The sequence below is a fragment of the Dermacentor variabilis genome, chromosome 1 (genome assembly GCF_050947875.1).
Source record: "Dermacentor variabilis isolate Ectoservices chromosome 1, ASM5094787v1, whole genome shotgun sequence".
Classification (NCBI taxonomy): domain Eukaryota; kingdom Metazoa; phylum Arthropoda; class Arachnida; order Ixodida; family Ixodidae; genus Dermacentor; species Dermacentor variabilis.
Window position 1 is genome coordinate 289,018,395 of NC_134568.1, and position 20,571 is coordinate 289,038,965.

General features: G+C 42.4%; 1 protein-coding gene across 3 annotated transcripts in view; it reads left to right on the forward strand.

Annotated features, from left to right (window-relative positions):
• Positions 1-20,571, forward strand: part of CycY (cyclin Y) — an 81,414-nt gene that overhangs the window by 37,375 nt on the left and 23,468 nt on the right. Inside the window, exons 1-5 of one of the 3 annotated variants that reach the window (XM_075677799.1) lie at positions 8,573-8,697; positions 9,457-9,628; positions 10,638-10,712; positions 10,814-10,845; positions 18,204-18,599. In XM_075677799.1, coding sequence (XP_075533914.1) covers positions 9,499-9,628; positions 10,638-10,712; positions 10,814-10,845; positions 18,204-18,599 — 633 coding nt within the window. In that variant the 5' untranslated portion in view covers positions 8,573-8,697; positions 9,457-9,498. Of the gene's footprint in view, positions 1-8,572; positions 8,801-9,456; positions 9,629-10,637; positions 10,713-10,813; positions 10,846-18,203; positions 18,600-20,571 lie in introns of those variants that run through there. The other 2 variants (XM_075677798.1, XM_075677800.1) reach the window with 2 other exon arrangements.

A 20,571-nucleotide genomic window follows, 5' to 3' on the forward strand; every position in this document is an offset into this window, starting at 1 on the left:
TAAAATGAATGTTACCATACGCATGCCCTACATGAAATAGACAACTTCATTGCGTGTTTTTTCCCTTCTTTTTTGAAAGCCTGTAATTCGTTCTTTTCTTCGTTTTTTTTTTTTTTTTTCACGTCGCGATAGACCTGCATGCTCCACATTGGAGGTCAGGTATTTATGAGTGAGTGCAGCTGTGGCAATGTAAACTGACGGCATATATATGTACATGGTGTTTCAGCGAACACTTTCGAAAATTCTTAAAGGTTGCCTGTGGCCAGATGGCCCAATTATAGTTCACGACGTGGTCTACTCGAAGCGGTGGACACTACATGCACAAAAAAACTGAAATGCAAAATCGATTAAGTAACAAAAATTCACAAATTAACTTTTAAACTAATTACCTTATGGTCCAAATTGAGATTTACAAATTCTAGCCGTGGAGTTCGCAAGGCGGATACACTTGGAAGGAATTCTCAGGATTCCCCAACTTTGCGGAGGCACGCCGTAGCGGGAGACTCCCGATTAATTTTGGCGACACGGGCGTTCTTGCATTTCGCCCCCATCGAAATGAAGCCTCAGCGGCCTGGATTTGATCCCGCGACCTCGGGCTTAGCAGCGCACACCCTATAGCCGCTAAGCCACCACGGCGTTTCTTTTTTCTTTCTTTTATTTTTACTTTTCCGCAAGAGAAGTAACTTATTTATCGACTGCATCGTAAAAGTTCGGCACACTTATTTTTTCGTATATTCACGAAAAAAATTACAAGTATAACGGCTTCACGGAGGAAGAAAGCACGATATTCTTTTTTATTTGCCGTTATAGAGAACGAGGAAGTTCATTGATAGCAGAATTAGCCTGAAACAGAAGAAAACACGCGGAAGGCGGGAGATGGAAATGCAAGAGTATGAGCAAAACGAGAACAAGGTGAAAGCAGGAGCCAACGTTTCGACAATAGGACTTGTCTTCTTCAGGCGACAAACGCTTTCCACGCCACAGTATATATAGGTGGGGTTCTTCTAAAGGGGAGAGGGTGTAAGGCGGGTGGGTGTGGTAACCAGGGAAGGTGTGTTAGCGTGTCGAATTGAAAATAAAGGAATGCTGTGCACAAGGCCAGGAGCCCCCCCCCCCCCCCCGGTCTGTCAACCACGTGTCAACGCACGCGTGTTAGCCGGCGTGTCAACGCGTCGTCACGCCGGCTGGAAAAAAATAAAGAAAAGGAAAAAGAAAAACACAAAAATATATATGCAAATAAACCAAACTAAGTGTTGTTACCTATAACATAAACAACATACTACAAAGATACCACCCAATATTATCAAGTAACGAGCGTCTGAGAAAAGCGTTCCCGGATGTACCTAGGGTTACCTATCGCCGAAACAGGAACTTTAAAGACATGTTAGTGCACGCAAAAGTCAGCCAACAGCATTCCCCCGAAATAAAAGCATGTTGTCGCCCCAGGTGCAAAACCTGCAGGCACCTTCAAAGTGACGCTGAAATTAAAAGCACCGCAAATAGTTATAGACACGAAGTCAAATCTAGCTTCACTTGTACAAGTTCGGATGTGATTTATATGCTTGAACGTTCCTTCTGTAAGAAACAATATATCGGTGAAACAGGACAATCAATGAACGTCAGATTAAACGCACATCGCGCGGACACAACTGAAATTTACACGAGTACACGAGTGTTTTCGCATTTCGCCCCCATCGGAATGCGGCCGCCGTGGCCGGGATTTGATCCCCGCGACCTCGTGCTCAGCAGCCCAACACCATAGCCACTGAGCACCCACGGCGGATTACCACCAGTTTTAAAGAGCTATGTATACTGTGGCGAGGAAAGCATAGGTCGCCTTGAAGAAGACAAGTCCACTTGTCGAAACGTTGGCTCCTGCTTTCACCTTGTTCTCGTCCTGAAACAGAAAGTCATTTAAGAAGCGTCAGTCAACTATTTAATTCCAATTAAGGCATCTCAAAGCACCACTGGGGCGATGAGGGGCGCCCCAGTGGAGGGCTCCGGATTATTTTTTTACCACCTGGCGTTATGCGGCCACCATTGGAAGGAATTCAACCCACGACCTCTTTTTCAGCGGCAGAACGCCGTACACAGGGTGTTTCACGTGATTTGAACCAAGTATTTAAAAAAAAAAAACGTGCGCAGCTGAATAAAACAAACGACAAATGGTTTACCGTAATGTGGCGCACCTTAGAGCAGTTTCATAATCCGCTTATTTAGTGCGTTTTGTCCGAAACGACCGATCCATTTTGTGTGTGTGGGTGTGTCTACGAAAGCGCATGAGTGTAGTCATGTGGTCTCTTTTTTTCGGTAATAATTGTGCATCGAAGCAATGCCTGCATTTCTACTAATCCACAGTTTGTTAATTTAACCTGGTGATGACGAGTTAGCAAACTGAACAAATTTGTTTTCTACCCCCCCCCCCCCATCATAACATGTCTCAGCTAAAAAAAAAAAAAAGAATGTTCACCTGTTGCACACACAAAAAAAAAATGATTCTTTTTTCTTCAGGGAAAAGGACGTTATTGGAAAAGTTACACAAGCAAAGGGTGATTAATATTCAGAACAAGTGATTTCACTTATTGTCCAGTACGTCTGGAAGGTGCGTTATAACCAACGTTTTGTTTTAAGGGCTGAAACCAGCAGAAGCTGGTCATAGAAGGGTCTTTTTTTTTACGTAAAGCATATTGTATAAACACAATCTCATTCAGAAGAAATGGAAGAAAGGCTGACATATCTGGTGAGTGTCATTAAGCGTTTAATCAATGGAAAGATATCTCATATAAACCGAGATATACCAAAAAAAAAAAAAAAAGTTGTGACTACGACGCAGCAGCAAGGCTCTGCATATGCGGGGAGAAAGGAATATACAAACACACTCAACATCAACATAGACGTTTATATATATATATATACACTTTTTTTTGCTATAGCTCGGTTTATATGAGATATCTTTCCATTGAGCAAACGACACTCAATGACACTCTCCAGATATGTTAACCTTGCTTCCATTTCTTCTGAATGAAATTGTGTTTATACAATATGCTTTATATATATATACCAGGGGCATAGCCGGGGGGGGGGGTTCATGGGGCTTCACCCCCCCCCCCCCCGAAATTTTTTCGTGCTGTCCATGCACCGCCGGCCAAAACAACCCCCGGCGCGGGAAATCATGCTCGATTTTGTATATAATGTCCTTTTCATGCTCGAAACAACTTTTAGTGGGAACATTGCGAAATCGGGCTGGATTTCACGGCAACGTCCATGCGCCGGGAGTCGCATATCGTAACGCAAGGAGCTCCATCCGAGCACGAAGTGTCAAAGGCGTGGCGGGTGGGCTCGTTGCGGCATCTCGCTGAGGCCGCAGAATCTAGGGAGCGCTTGCATTTCAATTCTGACACTTTATGGGTATAAAGTTCTAATAAACTTCTGCTGCCCCCCCGAAACGTGCATTGACATTTCCAAAGTCGCGCTTTAGATTTTCAATTCCAGAACATTGTGGGTTTAATGGTGTTATAAACATTTGACGCCAAAGGTGCATTGACTTTTCTAAAGCCTTAGATCGGAACATACAACGAGACAAGTCAAATCAACACACTTTCAGACAAGTTGACAAAACACGCAGTGAGATACGATGAGACAAAGCGTTGCGGTTCATTTGTGCCGTCATGTCGCATAAAATATTATCAACATTTTTTTTTACCTACGCCAAAGCATCCAAGACACTAAAGCAAGCCAGGGTAACTGCGTTATTTATTTTTTCTACTTTGACTTTTATTCGTGAGGACACATTGAGCCTCTTAATTTTTTTTTTTATTCCCACTACCCTACCCGCGGGCTGCCAGAGCCTGCCACAGCACATGCGTTTTTCTCGCGTTGCCCCGACCACCGCGCGGCGCACTTCGGTGCGCGTTTGGTTTTCTCTGGCCGAGTGGATTTTCGCTTGGCACAGTTTTGGACGCCTTCTGGCTAGCAGACGAGAAAAATCAACAATGGACGCTGACCGCCATCACTGTGAAGACTCGACGGATTGCACCGCGTTCGCTCAAGCGCAACCTCTCAGCAAAGTCTTGTCTCGCTGGTCTAGGATACCGAGCACTATGCGTATGGTTCTCGGTGACCAATCCTCTCACGTTTTGTTCGATATCCTTTCAGCAGCCACCTTTGCCACCTTTGGCAGTCACCTTTGGGCACCTTAGGTGTTCAAAGTAGGCATTGGATTGTGGCCAAAATATTCTCCTTCGCGTTCTTTTTTTTTATTGCGGTGCCCCGTCCCCACAAAAGAAAAAAAAAAAGATGCATTGTTGCGGCGCAGCGAATTGTTGCATGGTGACAGTTTGTTACTTCTTCTTTTGCGGAAAGTAATCGGCTACGGCACGCTTCAGTTGCCGGATACTATTATTATATTATTGTAATAGCAATTATATGAACACTCCAGGCGCATTCCTGCTGTCGCCGTCTCCCTCATGTTTCGTATGAAGTCTCAGGGCAATAACGTCGTGACCGCATGCTGTATGTGCGAGTAAAAGAGTAGGGCGGTGGAATGGGTGAGCCGACGACAGTGTCTTGTGTGCGCAAAGGAGAAAAGCGGGGAGCAAGCGCGCCGCCTTCCATCGCGCGCGATACATCGGGGGGCGTGGATGGAATGGGGGCGGAATCTAGGATTCTGTGAATCTGTTATGTTTATGTTTATGCAACATGTTTATTTGCCTTGTTTGACGCATTATATACAGTGACTTTTTCTTAGATACGTAGATTTATTGGAGACTTATACGTATGTTTAAATATCTTGTTGCAAGGTTTTGTGTATACGTGCAGTGAACTTTCTTTCCAGTGACACTTTTTTGCCATTTTTCAAGCATTTGTATATTCCATTGTATCTTCGCATTTCTAATGAATGAGGGCGAGTTAAATGAAAGTCAGCCTACCCACCCCGCGCAATAATGGTTCGGTTCATTGTCTGCGAGGCACGCGCGTAGCACACAGGAATCTTTTATTTACAATAGTGACAGGCAGGTGTGAGGGCAAACGTTCTTTAATGCTCTCCTACACTGGATTGTACATGGTTGCGTGACATAATGAACACTTCAGAAGTTGAGCAGCGGGGTGCCGTGAGGTTTTTGACAGCTGAAGGTGTTTCCCAAAAAGAAATTAGTCGCCGTATGGCTGCCGTTTACGTTGAACATTGCATTTCATTGGCCACTGTGAAGCGTTGAAGCAAACGGTTGAAAAAGGACGTGAAAGTTGCAAAGACGATCCAAGGCCGGATCATAGCCATCGTGCGATCACCCCCAACACAATTGCAAAGGTTGATGAGCTGATTAGACATGCATCGATATAAGCATCGATGAACTGGCAAGCATATTAGATAAGCATCGATGAACTGGCAAAGCGTGTGAACATCAGTCGCGGTTCCGTTCACACCATAATTCATGAACATCTCGGTTATCGGCTCTTGTGTGCGCAATGGATGCCCGAGATTTTGAACCACGGCCAGAAGAAGGTTCTGCGCTGCCTTGACTCATCTGATCCGGTATCAGAATCAGGGTGACGACTGCTTGTCTGCAATTGCGATCGGGGACGAACCATGGTGCCACTCCTACGAGCCTGAAGCACGACGGCAAAGCTTACAGTGGAAACATTCTAATTCACCCCCCCCCCCCCCAAAAGAAAGCAAAGGCCGTCATTTCCGCCGGAAAGGTGTTGTTTACTTTTTTTTTCGATTGTCAGGGGCCATTAATAATAGAATTTGCTAAAGCCGGAGATGCTATCAATCGTTTCCGATATTGCGAAATGCCGGATCGGCTGCGTGTCACAATCAAGAAGAAACGACGTGAGAAATTGATGAATGGGGTCACCTTGTTCCACGACCTCACTATGGTGTTGGGCTACTGAGCACGAGGACGCGGAATTGAACGCCGCCCACGGCGGCTGCATTTCGATGGGGGCGAAATACGAAAACCCCCGTGTACTTAGATTTAGGTGCACGTTAAAGAGCTCCACTACGGTGCGCCTCATAATCAGAAAGTGGTTTTGGCCAAGAAAAACGAATTCACCTTCTACATGTATTTAGATAGGAGCACCCAAGCTAAAGCTTCCTCTTAAGGAGGAGGCCAAGTTGCAACGTGAGCCCCCCCACCCGAACGAAATTTCTGGCTAGGCCACTGATATATATATATATATATATATATATATATATATATATATATATATATATATATATATATATATGTGTGTGTGTGTGTGTGTGTGTGTGTGTGTGTGTGTGTGTGTCGGCTGAATAGCAAAAAGCTTACAAAACGTTTTGTATTTCTCTCTGAAGCAGCAGCATAAGCTTGACGTGGGGGCTTGTTGGTTTTGCATACTTGAAGAAAAGAGCGCTACGAAGACGCGGACTAAAAGAGGAACATGTACGACGGAAGTAGCGTTGGAAGTAGCGCCTTGTCCGTCGTACATGTTCCTCTTTTAGTACGCGCCTTCGTATAGCGCTCTTCATGTATTTCTCTCACTTTCAACACCTTTGTATTCGGTCCTCTCGGCCTTTAGTATGAAAAGGCCAGAATTTCAACCAGTTTACCAAAGAAGGATGTAGCGAAACGGCTTTTTAAATTTGTAGTTTCGGTTTCCACACCACCGCCGACTAGAAACGACCACCACGCCGCCGCCGGTCGAAACCGACAGCTGCGGTTAACCATTTTCTTTAAATCCTTGGTTCAAGTTACGTGAAACACCCTGTATAATGAACCACCGCAATTATAGAGCTAGTTGCGCGTTTGAATACTGCATGTTGCTTCTAAGTTCATGGAAGAAACGGCAGAAACCCGAATACTTTGCTGTTCTGCGGGGCCGGATGACTAACTGTCTCGAGGAAGTCACTCCTCAAGCAAACTATCGATAACTCTTACTACAGTGCTCTTACCTAGTCGCTAAACAATTGCCTTCTTTATTCTTTCTGTTGTTCTCTCTCCCTGTCATTTTGGCACACAATCCAACGTTGACATATTAAAGTGCTTACGTATTAGTGTCAGCGTTGGATTGTGCGCAAGCCAACAGTCCATCATGTGAAAGCGGAAGGTTCTAGTCTCTTCTCGACAAGCAGAAGCTGATTCACGAAGCCGACGCCAAGACGATGAAACGCATAGGGTGCGTGTATTCTGCGTTGCAGTAAGAAACGAGATTGCGCTCTTTTGATCGAGAATAAATAAAATGTGTTTAGAAAAAAATTATCATAGTTACAGAAAGCCACAATGGTGAACTACGGCTATAACGAAGAGACGGATAAAGGTTTTTGCCGGCCCCGATATGACTTTACTTTATCGAGGTTTTACCGTATGTGCTTAATATAACATAATGATCGATAGCGAGCAAAATATTTGACTTCCATATGCTCCTAATGACATGTTAATAAAGTTTGTCTTGCATAATTATAGTATGAGTGAAGTTGACAAAAAATCACTTGAAACAAAGAAGCCTAGCAGAAGACGTGCGCCAACATAGAGTTACTATATAAACTCTATTTTGACTCTATGTGCGCCGACTACCGGGCTACTGACAGCAGCGTCTCTTTGCTGTCTGGAAGCGGTGCAGCAATGAACTGCGCTAATAGAATAAAGAACCACCTACTCGCCTCGTCCGGCTCGAGCAGACGACGAGAGCTGTGACGACGGCGGTCAAAGGGGAAACTGGAGAAACACGCACCTGAGCTGCTGGGATCGCATTGGGTACTCGATAACCCTGTGTTGCTTATTATGCATTTGCTCCCGTTGAGATGATGCACTGAGTTTCACAGTTACATTTCCATGAACTCCAAACAAACCTTTCCATGTCGCCATCCTGAAAGAAGGCTCCTTCCAGAATCTTTCTGGAGCGTACTCTATACGCTAATCAGCACAGTCAGCACTCCAGCAAGTTTTTTAGGGGCTAGCCATGGGCTAGCCAATGCATTGGCTAGCTTACAGTCTTCCATGCACCTCCGTGCTTCCATGGGAGTTTGGAATATACGGAAATTGAGGTTTGACATGGGGCGCCATCTCCATTTTAACTTGGAATACTAATCTCAGCATAAAACTAGAGCTGCGCGTCGGACGTAAAGAAAGATTTTTTTCTGTAATCAGACATTTAGCTCGAACAGCTTTTAGCACTTGGTTGCTGCTCTTGAGTACCGGGGAATAGACGCACAAGAGGCGCTCGCTCTTATTGTGCTTATTAATGGGAAATTCAACAGTAAGCTCTGGAATTCAGTCACCCCTGTACATGTCCTGTTTGTTTTCTTGCTGATGTCACATTGATCCTTATAACAAACCCAAGTGTTTGACTTGAAACCATAGAGAAACTACGAAGGGACACGACCACCACAAAACTGGCCCACGATAACTATTTCCACGGTATTTTGCTCCTGGCTCATAGTGCATCGTCAAATTCGTTTACGCAAACGGTGTATGGTCACAGTAGTTGAGTATCGACAGCGTAAGTGGCTTTCCCATGGGCTTTCCTTTCCTGTCGACTCGATGCATAACAAACCCATCCAGAGCGAGGCCATGCGAGGCGCTGACCCGGCAAACCCGGAGGAGCACTGAAGCGACTGAAGCGCCCCCGTAGACCCTGTGTCCAAGAGCATGTTTAACGCCCTCTGTCACGGCAGGCCTGGCACGTTTAAGCCTAATCTGTGTGCGGCTTTCATTATGGAAACATAGAAGTGTGCGTAATATAGAAAGAATAATATGTTGTTCTTGACATTACAAGTTTAAGGGCGACGATGATTATGTCGTTGTACATATCAAGGTGTCCTCCGTGCTCAAGGGTGAGGAATGTCGCCTAGAGTGCTAGGAAAGTACTGAGGCCGTCTGTGGCCCGGCATGCATCAATAGAATACCATCTTTCGAATTACGTGCTTCTTTCCTCGATGCTCTTAAGCCCTACTTCCGTAAGGACTATCAGGCTTACAGAATTTGTTGCATCGTGTTATAATGTTTTTTATAAAAGTGATGCTGTCCTCATAAATGCAGCACAGAAACAGGTGTCATTTCATTGTCGCGATTTGTTGATGCCGGCTGGCTACAATCAATGAATGACCTGAAACGCTGGTCACAACACGAGACATATTATGTTATTATAATATGCGTTTTCTTGACGTGTATGTGGTGATGACATGCGACTGGTTACTTAATGTCATGCGCAACGCGTTAACGAATCCTAACATTAAGCGATTTTAGTATAAGCGAATGCAGCAGTCTCGCTACTGTGCAACCCGCGGCATGCGCACATCTGAAATTGCAGCGGGCACTTGACGATTTGCGCCTTACAGGGGCAGCAGTGATTCTTTGCACGCGAGCGACATTACTTTCCGCACCGTTAAGGGCGTTGTCGCCAACTTGTTGCGTTACATTTGTATGAGTGTTGACCACCAAGGCCCGTGGCGCAGTTATGTGCGTGTGTTGTGCATTTGGTGGCTTGCAGGGGTGCCATGTTGCCAGCGTTTACTGAAGAGCGTGATGAAAAATGGGTGGGAGCCTCTCGTGCTGTTCGGCGCCGAGCCCCAGGCCCCACCGTAAGAAGGACAGTGCCGACCCTCCTCACTCCGAGGAGAGTGCCTCAAATCTGCAGCACATCAGTGAAAGGGAACCTGAAGGTCAGCATTTTGCACCCCTAGACCTGTTACATGCGAAAGCTATGTAGTAAAAGCGGTATCATAAGTATGACAACATAGTGGAAGAACTACATTGCAAGCTGGGTGGAAATGAGTGCATCCCATTATGGACAGAGCTCTAAATAATTAGAGATGTTTGCAGTAACGGTCAAGAAAGTTGCTGCCAAGTGCTTCAGATTGCTGGGAAATTTGAGGTGCATTTAGTTGTCATAGCAGCAGGGAGAGAAAGTCCAGTACATTAAAAGGATAGATGTTAGCTTAAATGCTTGTGTTCATAAGAAGCACTTGTTTCCAATTGTGTGTGCAATCGATTTCTTGAACTTGAAATGTTGTGCTTGAGGTGCGTGTGGCTCAACTTGGAGGCATCATGGATTGCTTGCTTCGTTCATATAATCTCTATTTGCCAGCTGTTCATTATGCCTGTAATGACAATGCCACAGCATTGTTGTGGGTGCTATAATGAGTCACTACTAGCGTAATCGGAGGAACTGCTACTGTGTGCATAGCACTAAACATTGCATCATGAAGTGTAGTAGTTAGTGGTAAAGATACTGGTGCGAAATGCAGGCTTGCTGGAACTAGACTGTTTGTATTAATTTATACATTTTAAGGGATCATTAGCATTAGAAAAATATTTGCATAGCTCTGCAGATTGTGCATTCCTGCCTTTTGAGACAGTTTGTACCCTCAAGCTGGTACTAACCTTGTACTGTGAAGTTTGGTTGTTTTAAAGTATCATAACATGTGGGAAAGCAGCTCATACTTAAAAAATAAAGTATTTTGTAACTTATATCCATACATATTTGTGTACTGTAGCTTAACAAAAGCATTTGGATGCTATGTTAATATTTATGGTGCTTGATTCTACACCAAATGTTTATAACAGTGACCTGTTCAGCTGTACCTTATTATGGTCCATTTCATATATATTTTTACACAGATGCAGTGTACAAGCTGGTTTCTTTCTTTTCGTTTCTTTTTTTTCTTTCAGATTTTGATCAGGACCCTTCAACACACCCAACAGCTGGCCCACTTTTTATGCAGAGATCAAAAAGTGATGTCAGAAGTATGAATGCCATTACTATTTTTTCAGTGACTGTTTTTGGTCATGTGTGTGTGTTGAACTGTGTAACCTTTTCTCTAATTCCTCATGCTTGTTTTTTCTAGATTGCAAGGAGAAGAGAAGAAGTCAAATTAACGTATGTATCCCCTGGTAACATTAGTGCTCAGTACTTCTACTAATTTGCTTGCTCAACATATGTCCTTAAAGGAAAGAAACAAATTATTACAGTGCTGTTTTTTAGAGTTTAGAATATCAGTTTGCTCTTTGCTGGAATTTCAGCAAAGAGGATGCTGGTACATTGGTTTCAAAATAGCCATTTTTTACATCATGTGACTTTGAAAAGAAAATATGCTGGAAAAAAAATTGCTGCTTCTAATAGCACTTTGGTTCATTCAGCTTTATAGATTTCTAAATAGCAAGTATGAGTCATGAACTTTTTATAGAAAAAATATTGTTGAAAGTTTTCGGCAGCTAATGATAGCAAGATTGTTGAGGATTGCCGTTAAAGGCCAACTGCAACAAAATGTTGGCCCACATAGAAAAGCCTAGTTTCAGATAGTGTAAATTTAGACCAGCCTCCGTGTTAAATCTTACATTTGAAATATGAACGGATGCGTTGCAAAAAGTTTGCAAAAGTAAGTAATACTGAAACTGGGAAAAAAAATGTCGCCATTATTGACCCCCGAAAGTGCTCGTGATTCTTAGCGTGCCTCCTCAGCATGACCCGAGGCTAGGCTTCGTCTGCAGCGTGCTGAAAAATCTTGGAGGCGAGGTACTGGGACTTCAGTCATACCGCTAACCACCAGGTGCTCGCGTTGTCTGGTTAGGTGCTGTTTAAAGGCTGCTAATAAGAAAATTAGACACTTGCCAGCTGGGCAGTTTTGCCATGATTACGTTAGTGTATACGCTACTCGCTTATTACCAATTTAACTTAAGTGAAGTTTCGCTGCAGTTGGCCTTTAATGTCTGCAGTTACAGCTGGTCTGGTAAATGAAAGTTGCAGAACGCTGACAGTATTTTTTCGCTGGTAATATTTAATGCGGCCCTCAGTATTTGTGAGGTGCAGTTTAGGAGCTTCCTCATGTTTTGTTAAATGCTGTATAAAAGAATGTCTTTCTTGGTCTCTGTATACCTTCTGTGGAACAATTTTTTGTATTCTGTGAACGTGGCCAGTATTGTACAATTTAACTGCTTTTTCATTGCTATTGTGTTTGGGTGCAGGTGCATTCTCTCGGACTACATTTTCTTTCTTTCTTTCTTTCTTTTTTTTTTGCCCACAAGGCACAGTCTGAGGGGTACCCCCTTTGAGGGCTCAGGACTCATTTAAATATTGGAATTCTTTAATGTGGTCTGATGTCATCGTATGTGGATGTTATTGGTGTCCATGGTGGTGCTTGTAATGGCAAACCTTTGTTCTCATGGTCATGACTTATTTCACACTGGAGACTGAAAATTACACCTAATGTTAGGCAAAATAGAAGCAAGTGAAGTGAGAGGCACTCGTGGGTGTTATTGCACGTTGCATATTAATAACAGTGCAGTGCAAGGACACTCATGTGCTGTGCATTGAGTGCAATTTTAAAGAACCTCTTGTGGTCAAAACTAATCTGGAGCCTTTCATAGCTCTATGCTGGTTTTTGGATGTTAAAATTTGATCGCTCACAAGGGTGGCGGATCGTGCTAGTTGGTTTTCCATACTGATAGGCTGAAAAAGAACTTGTCCTTATTTTTTTCTCGTCCTTCGAGCTTGTTTCGTGCTGCACCACTTGTTAGTTTATTACTCAGTCATTTATTGCATTATTGCAAGAAACTATAAAAACTAGTTCACTCTTTCCTTACCATGGGGAAAAATGGCCCTTTTTTAAGGTCTTCAGTAAAGATCGCTTATTGAAAACACCATCAGGCTTGCAGTAACATGGTATGTATATCAATAGAAACTTCATGAAATCTACTTTCCAAAAATATAAGTTTCAAAAACACATTTAGGGTGTAGTATGTAATATAATTTGTGAAATACGAACTTTACGGAGAAGTACCGTAAATGTTTACAATGTTTGAATTATTGACTGTTGGGCAGTTTAGTGCATCATATCGTGTCATTGAGCAGAATAAGGCTGGAAAGAAACAATGTTGTGCTGATAACGTAAAAATTATAAAAAAATATTCTGAAGTATACAAAAAAAACTTTGCTTCAAGTTCCTACTGCTGATAAATTTTAAATGTTCTAGCTCATAAGCGATGTATGCTTGTCTTATTTTTTTTTTCTAGTGGAAACCGTCTCTTTCCAGCAGGTGACACAAATATTGGACAAAACATCACAGTATGCTGGGATGCAGGCAGCACATCTACACTATATTTATTTATTTATTTATTTATTTATTTATTTATTTATTTATTTCAGAATTACTGCCAGCCTTCACAGAAGGCCTTAGGCAGGAGTGGGACATACGTAGTAAAAGAGCAAAAATGCATAACATAAAAAGAGCCGGCTTAACAATATGTGAATCAAGTGAAAGAATACATAATAGAAGAAGCAAGAACCAGCCTAACAAGATGTGAATCAAGGAAATAAGGGTATCGGACATGATCAGCCTGCTTGGGGAGTTGGCCTGTGGCCAAAAACAGTGGGGCAGCCGAACTGCACATTGGTACATTGTTCGTACAGTAAATGGGATAACAATGTTAAAAAACAAAAATAAGAGAATACATATATCTGAAACCAAATGCACAAAAATAATTAGCGCTATAGGATTACCACAGGTGAAAATGTTAAAAACGGCGATTCAATTTGATACAAGCACTCTAAAATCAGCCATGCCGCATTGTGGTAAAGAAATAAACAAAAAAAAAGTATAGTAGAAGTATATAAAAGAACATGGAGAAAATAAAAGCAGACATATTAAACAACATGGACGAAAAATGCTAAGCTTCACACGCAAGCCAATTAAAGATGGCATCTCGATTTTGATAAGACCTTCGACAGTCTGGCATTCCGCAGTATAGGCAGGTAGTGCATTCCACTCACTGGCTGTGAGTGGAATGCACTTCCACTCACTGGCAAAAGTGTTGGTTTTATAAGTCTATTCTTTAGCGCAATCCGCCGAATAACAGGTTCAATATATAGGCCATCGTTTATTCCCAGTTTTTTATGGCACAGAAGATGCATCTACTTGAGTCATTCATGAAAGCGTTGCAACTGTAAAGGATCTAACTTAGCTTTCTGTATGAAAGTAGTTGCCAAAGTGCGCGAACTGTATGAACTATATACGAATCTGACTGATTTTTCTTGGATATTTTCGAGTTTGTTAATATTAGTCTTAGTATAAGGGTTCTATACAACCGAAGCATATTCAAGTAGTGGCCTGATGAAGGTCTTGTAACGTAGAAGTTTTATCTCTTGAGTGGACTGCTCTAGGGTTCTGTAGAGACACTGTAAGTAAGATATATAATACTGCAAACATTAATACATCTGTCAGCCAGTACAAGAAATTATTCAGCCGTCAATAGGCAGAGCAAACTCTGCTAACAGCTGGCGAGTGTTGATGCTGGTTTTGCTGGTCTCCATCATCCAAATTAAAATTCCATAATCTCATATTATCCCCAGGCTTCCTGTTACTAGTAGCAGCCAAACAATCATTTGCGTGTGCAACAGAATTGCCTCACCGACGTCGTCCATGCGAGGGTCCAACTGCTGAACCACCATCTTTGTCATCACAAGGCGCGAACCTTTGTGTGCTTGTTAAACACGGCTGCCACGTGTCAAACTACTCAGAAAATGAAAGATTACTTCTTAGACTATGTTGTAGTCCTTAAGGGCACCAGGAGCCTTGAAATTAGGCGCAGTGCTCGCAAGTCGATCGTGGCCCACGTTCAACAGCCATGGTAAATAAAAAAAAAAATGCTGAGACATTTTATAGCTGTAAGTATCCACCCGACCTTCTTGTTGTATTTTATAATGGAACTCGTGCCATAGTTGGCACGCACGTGAATCGGTGAGGAACAGTTATCTCATTCCTTACTATATTCAGAAGGGCCCTTTTTTTAAGGCTTTATTATTGACTTCTATTGAATATATGATCATGGATATAAAATTTTATATATTGAAATAAATCTGAAAAACAATATTTCCAAATATATTTCCAAAGTACAGGAAATGCTTACAGTTTTACACTAAAAAAAATATATATATATATTTATGGATACATGGAGCATGAGCCAACGCACATGTTGGAATCGATGTGAGGCAAAGCTTTTGTGAAGTGATTAATAAAATGCTATAGATTTGTCCATTTCATTCCTTTGCCTTTTGCCTAATGGAAACGCTTATGCATGTGCTTTCGTGCACCTGTGCTATGCAATGCAACAAATTTCTTCATTTCTTGTTTATTTTAAATTTACTGGCCACTTCATGGCCAATCCTCGTTGTGGGTATGTGCCATTGTATGGAAATCATTATCACCATAATCAACATGCAGACATGCTCTCTGGCAGATCCCCTGATATGGGTATGTGCCATAGTTAGTATGTAAATCATAATCATTGACAGGACGTGGTGATAATTTCAAAGAGCTAGTTGGTGGCATGATTTGTACTGCCTGCTTCTTGGCCAGTCCCCCTCAGTGTAGGTATGTGCCATAGTAAGGAAATGATAATCATCATCAACATGTGGCAATAATCTCCAAGTGCTAGTTGGTGTTGGAATACGAGAAGTAGAAGTATACATGCGATTGTGGCCTAATGGTTAGAGCATCGGGGTTGGAGCATCGGTGCTCTGCGGGGCTGAGGTTCGAATCATGCCACTGGACGCTGCTGTTATTATTTTTCTAAGGGTAAAGAGGAATCTACTTGGTGAGAACCTGACCAGCAACCGACCGTCACACCAACTGACCCAGGTGAAACCATGGGATAGCAGGCAAAGAAAAAAGATTATTATGAAATATACAAAATGTTTCCACCTTTATTGCCCACAGTACATGAAAGTAAATATTCTAGCTTATCTGGAATGTGAGCAACAAGAAATATTTTCCGCCTAGTGGAAACTGATTCTTTTTGATAGGTGTCACAAATTTGGGCAAAACATCACACTCTGCTGGGCTCATGGTAGCAAATCTCCACGACATGCTGTACAGATGGTGTAAGACTTTAATATTTCCAACATCGCTACAACACCTTAATTGGCAGAAAAATCAGTGAGTCATCAAAAGGCAAAAAACAAAACTCGCTGCCAAACAGCTGATGGCATTGCAGGCTGGTTTTGCAGATTTATATTGTCCTAAATAAGCTCCTATGATCTGACACCATACTCGGACTCGCTGCTGCTTGTAGCATCCAAGCAATCATCTTAGGACGCATCAGAATTGCAAGGGCACCGTCATTCTTGTGAAGGCTCGGCGCTCGCCTGCCAGAGTGTGATTACTGGTTGCATACTTCTTCATGCTCGCTAAAGATTGCCTCTGTATGGTAGGAAATTAAACTACTCAGACAACAAAAGTCTACTCCTTAAACATTGTAGATTACGTAGCAGGTTCAGGAACCAGGGAGCTTTGAAATCGGACACAATGTTTTCGAGTTGCCTGTGACCCATGTTCAATGTTCGTGGTAAGCAGATAGTTACTGTAATTAAACAAAAGTGCAGTTCATTTTGTGTCACCATTATTTTTATTAGATATAACAATGTACCAAAGATACTCTTTGTTGCTGCACACTTGGTTTCTGTTGATGTTTGAGTTCTTGGGTTGATGTAGGCATCTCTAGTGAAAGGACCTATTTTGTTCAGACCAGTTTAGTTCAGAAAATCGTGTTTTGCTATCATTCCTTATGCTGAGCTGTTAATAAACACAAGTTAGCAAGTTGTTTGCCCTATTTAAACTAAAAAGGAATTGGATTTTGAAAAAACAAGCACTGTTTGTGCCTAAGGTCATTTATTGATTTGTCATTTTGAATATTGTATCTGTTAAAGGGGCACTGCAACACTTTTTGAGCGCAGTAAGAAAATGTTAGCGATCTGTAGATACTGCTGCCTTAAACATGTGAATCAAATACATACCTGCAAACATTTACAATTTTGTCATAAAATGCCAGACATCTAGAGCTTGTTTGTGATTGTGTTATTGACACCTATAAATTTAAGATTTTTTATTTGCCTCCAGTTTAGGGCAAAACTAACTTCAAAAGAGAACAGTTGCTCATAAATTTTTCAGAGCCTGATTTTTTGGACCCGCTCAATTACTTGTATTTGCCTGCAACAGCACTGCTCGCTCATCGTAATAATGTAAAATGGGAACTGAAATTTCAGCTGCTGTTACATGGATATTTAGTAAAATTCATAAACATTTGGGTTTGTGGCGCACAATTTTTACTGCAGTTATGTGCATTTGTACAGAGTCCTATAAAACAAAGTCTGAATTTTTAATAAACAGTCAACATCTTAAGTGAACAATTTTTAGTATCTTTTGCCAGATTTTAGCATCTTTTGGCTTCAACTATACTACAGGTATTCAAATTTTAAGGTTGGCAGGTTTGCATATATTCTGCTGCATGTAGCGAGCCCACAGCCTTGCATAGAAGAATGCTGCCTTTCTCCTGCAGCTTTTGAGGCTCCCTCTATTATGCCTTGCCTATGATATCAGAGACCTGGGACATCAGCTATGGTGCGGCAATTCATGAGTTACTCCACATGTTCACATTCCTCCAATTTTCTGGCAACTGGCCCATCCTGTCTCTGCTCCTTTGGCGCTCTCCTGCACCTTTTGTCAGATGCCTGCCTTTAAGGGTCACCATAAGTGTACCACCTAAAGAAGAAAAAGTAAGAAAGGAGCACTAAGCAGGGCATTGCTGTCATTGTTGCCTTAGTTGAGAGGAAACAAACAGGAAAATGTGAGAGTATACATTGTGCTCTTTATGTGTACATTATTATTAGATCTTTTTTAAAAATTGCTGAAAGAACACTTTTATTAAAAGGTATCGCACTCACTCCAGTGTGTTCTCAGTTTTATAGAAAAGGTGTTGCAGCGCCCCTAATGTTACTCAAAGTGAGCATGACAGCATACAACAGCACATATCTTTGATTTAGTGTTTGTTTCTTCTCTATGTTTTAACAGTGTAAAAGCCGAGTTAGTGCACTTGTTGCTAAATTCACCAAGGTAAAAGCACCGCGAAGGATGTTGTCCCTGGAAATAAATTTGGTTGTATCAAATGTCGTTATTTTTAAAGTTTGCCAGATGTATACTATCAGCTTTAAAAGTTACGAGGTGCAAAACATCCTGTGAATACCTCCGAAGTTCGAACATTCAACCTGAAATTAAGAGGTGCAGTCGGCACTAGTGTATGCGACCAGCACTACATTCCACTGTTTCACAGGTTGTATGCTGAAATTGTGCATTTTTTTTTGTTTATATATATATATATATCTGTGCCACGAATATATTCGGAGTCAATATTGCTTTGTAGCAAGCAGCCTGTACCTTCACCCAATTGTGTAAATTCATGTTACAGCTGCAGGAGAAGGCCCCTCTGAAGAAGTCCAACTCGTGCTCAACCATCTACTTGGATGACAGTACTGTAAGCCAGCCCAACTTGCGCTGCACCATCAAGTGTGTCACGCTGGCCATCTACTACCATATCCGTGATCGGGGTGGCCAGCAGCGCACCATTGACATCTTTGATGAACGGCTGCACCCACTGAGCAAGGAGCCTCCAGAGATGCGTGACCCTGACCACCGGACCATTTACCGCTTTGTGCGCACCCTCTTCAATGCAGCCCAGCTGAGTGCAGAGTGTGCCATCATCACACTCGTGTACCTCGAGCGTCTGCTCACCTATGCTGAGATGGACATTTCTCCCTGCAGCTGGCGGCGGGTTGTCCTCGGTGCTGTTCTGCTTGCCTCCAAGGTGACCTCCTCATTCTTTTTTCCATCTGCACTGGTGGGCTTGATATTGGTTTTCCCATTTCTTGTTGCTTATGCTCAGTGACAACCAGGAATTCAGTACAAGTTCCATCCAGAAAACTCCACTGCACCTGTTCTCTGTGCCTCCACACTCCAAAATGTTATCAAGGAACATGTTTTGAAAGTAGTTTGTCTCCACCGCGACATCACTGAAATGAGCGAACCTAATTGGCTAGTGCATCTATACAAGTTCTCTTTAAGTTGGAAAGTGCTGTTTTCCATTGTATTCTTAGGTTGTCACCCACTGTCGTGAGCATTATGGAACTTTCCCCAGGTTGTGAAGTTTGCTTTCCTGTGTATGTAGCTCATTTGCTCTGCTTATCACAGCAATGCAGCGAAAGACAAATACAAGATCCAAAATGCTCATGACAGTTTCACGAGTCAGGCACACATTTGCTGCTTCAAAACTTGGATGTCCTGTCATAGTTAGTGCTCCACCTTGTGAGAAAGCTGGCATAAATTGGTAGACACAGAAAAGTTTTGTTCCACCTTTTATGAATTTGGGTCAGTACTCCTTTAATAGTTAAGAAAGTTAAATATTATTTCACTATCAATAGAGAGCTCATCTGAACACATGGCCTGAATAAGTGACCACAGTGAAACACAGCATAGCCTCTGCCTGTTGCGTGCTGTACAGTGAAGTATGCCCATACCAAGAAGCCCAAGTATGTACCCTATGTGATATTGTAATGACATCTTCGGATGGTCGCTGTGATCCGCCAAATCTGATCGGACCAATTCCAGATGCACTCTGGGTCCAAGTAGGAGATATCTTGCGCCAACCAAACAGCTTGTTGCTTTATAAGGAGTGAAAGGGAAGGAACCGAAAGCTGAGTTGAACTTCCGGTAACGTGTTCAGTGCCGCCGCCAGTTGCGTTTAGATGCGAAACATAACGGTGACGGTGGCATAGTACATGGATGATAATTGTCTTTGGTTGATTATGACCGATGTAGGAAGTGAACAGAGGGACAGGAAAGAACGCTCTTTCCTATTCCTTCTCTCACTTTCTACGTCGGCCATCACGCTGCTAAGCAAAGATACTGCATTACCAAGATGCCCATTCTTCCACCTTTGTGATAATTGTCATCATCACCTGGTAAGTGATAACTTTGTAATAGTGGTTAGACAGTAAAAAACGGTCACCGAAAAAGGATAATGTGCATGTGTCAATGTATTCATTAGTTTATAACCTGTTTTGTTGTAACAATGTTTGGCGTTAATGCTTACTGGTATTTGCTTGGAAGAGCATCGTTCACAAGTTTATATTTCAGAGTCTGTAGGCTTGTGCTATGTGCAGCGTCTGTTGCGCCGAATTCGCAGTGCACATACTATGTCTCATTGTATGCCTTCTTGTTTAATTGTTTTTTGTTTGATCACCATTGTGATTTTCAGTAGCCATGTACAGTACACTTTTGATCACCCGTTCAAACAGGAAGAGCTTTGTTGCTATTGCCGCAAACATTTTAGAAAATGCAGGTATATTTTTTTTCGTGGCGCCAAGGCAAATGGCTTTCAAAGCACACCTGTAGATTTAGAGGCCAGTGAAATAGCGAAGGACAAAGAGTTGCAGTTGAAAGTACTTGCCCTTCCACTTTGCCTCGTGTATTGTTTACGACTTTTGAGAGATGTTAGTTGCAAGCACTTGCTTTTAACCGTGCGTTTGAGAGCTGGCTACAGAGGCACTACACCTTGCTGACAGAGGAAGAGCCCCAGCTAAACCACACTGGCCGCACCAATCATGCATTGCTAGGTGCATACATGGTCGGGTGCATGGAAAGGTCACTCCTTATAAATCCACCTTGTGACTTTTATGGAGGTGTTGCATTCAAATGGCAGTGCACGGTAATGAGAAGAGGTCATTGCTGAGGAATAAAGTGACTAGGTACCAAGTGATGTCCGTGCAGATCGTGACAAT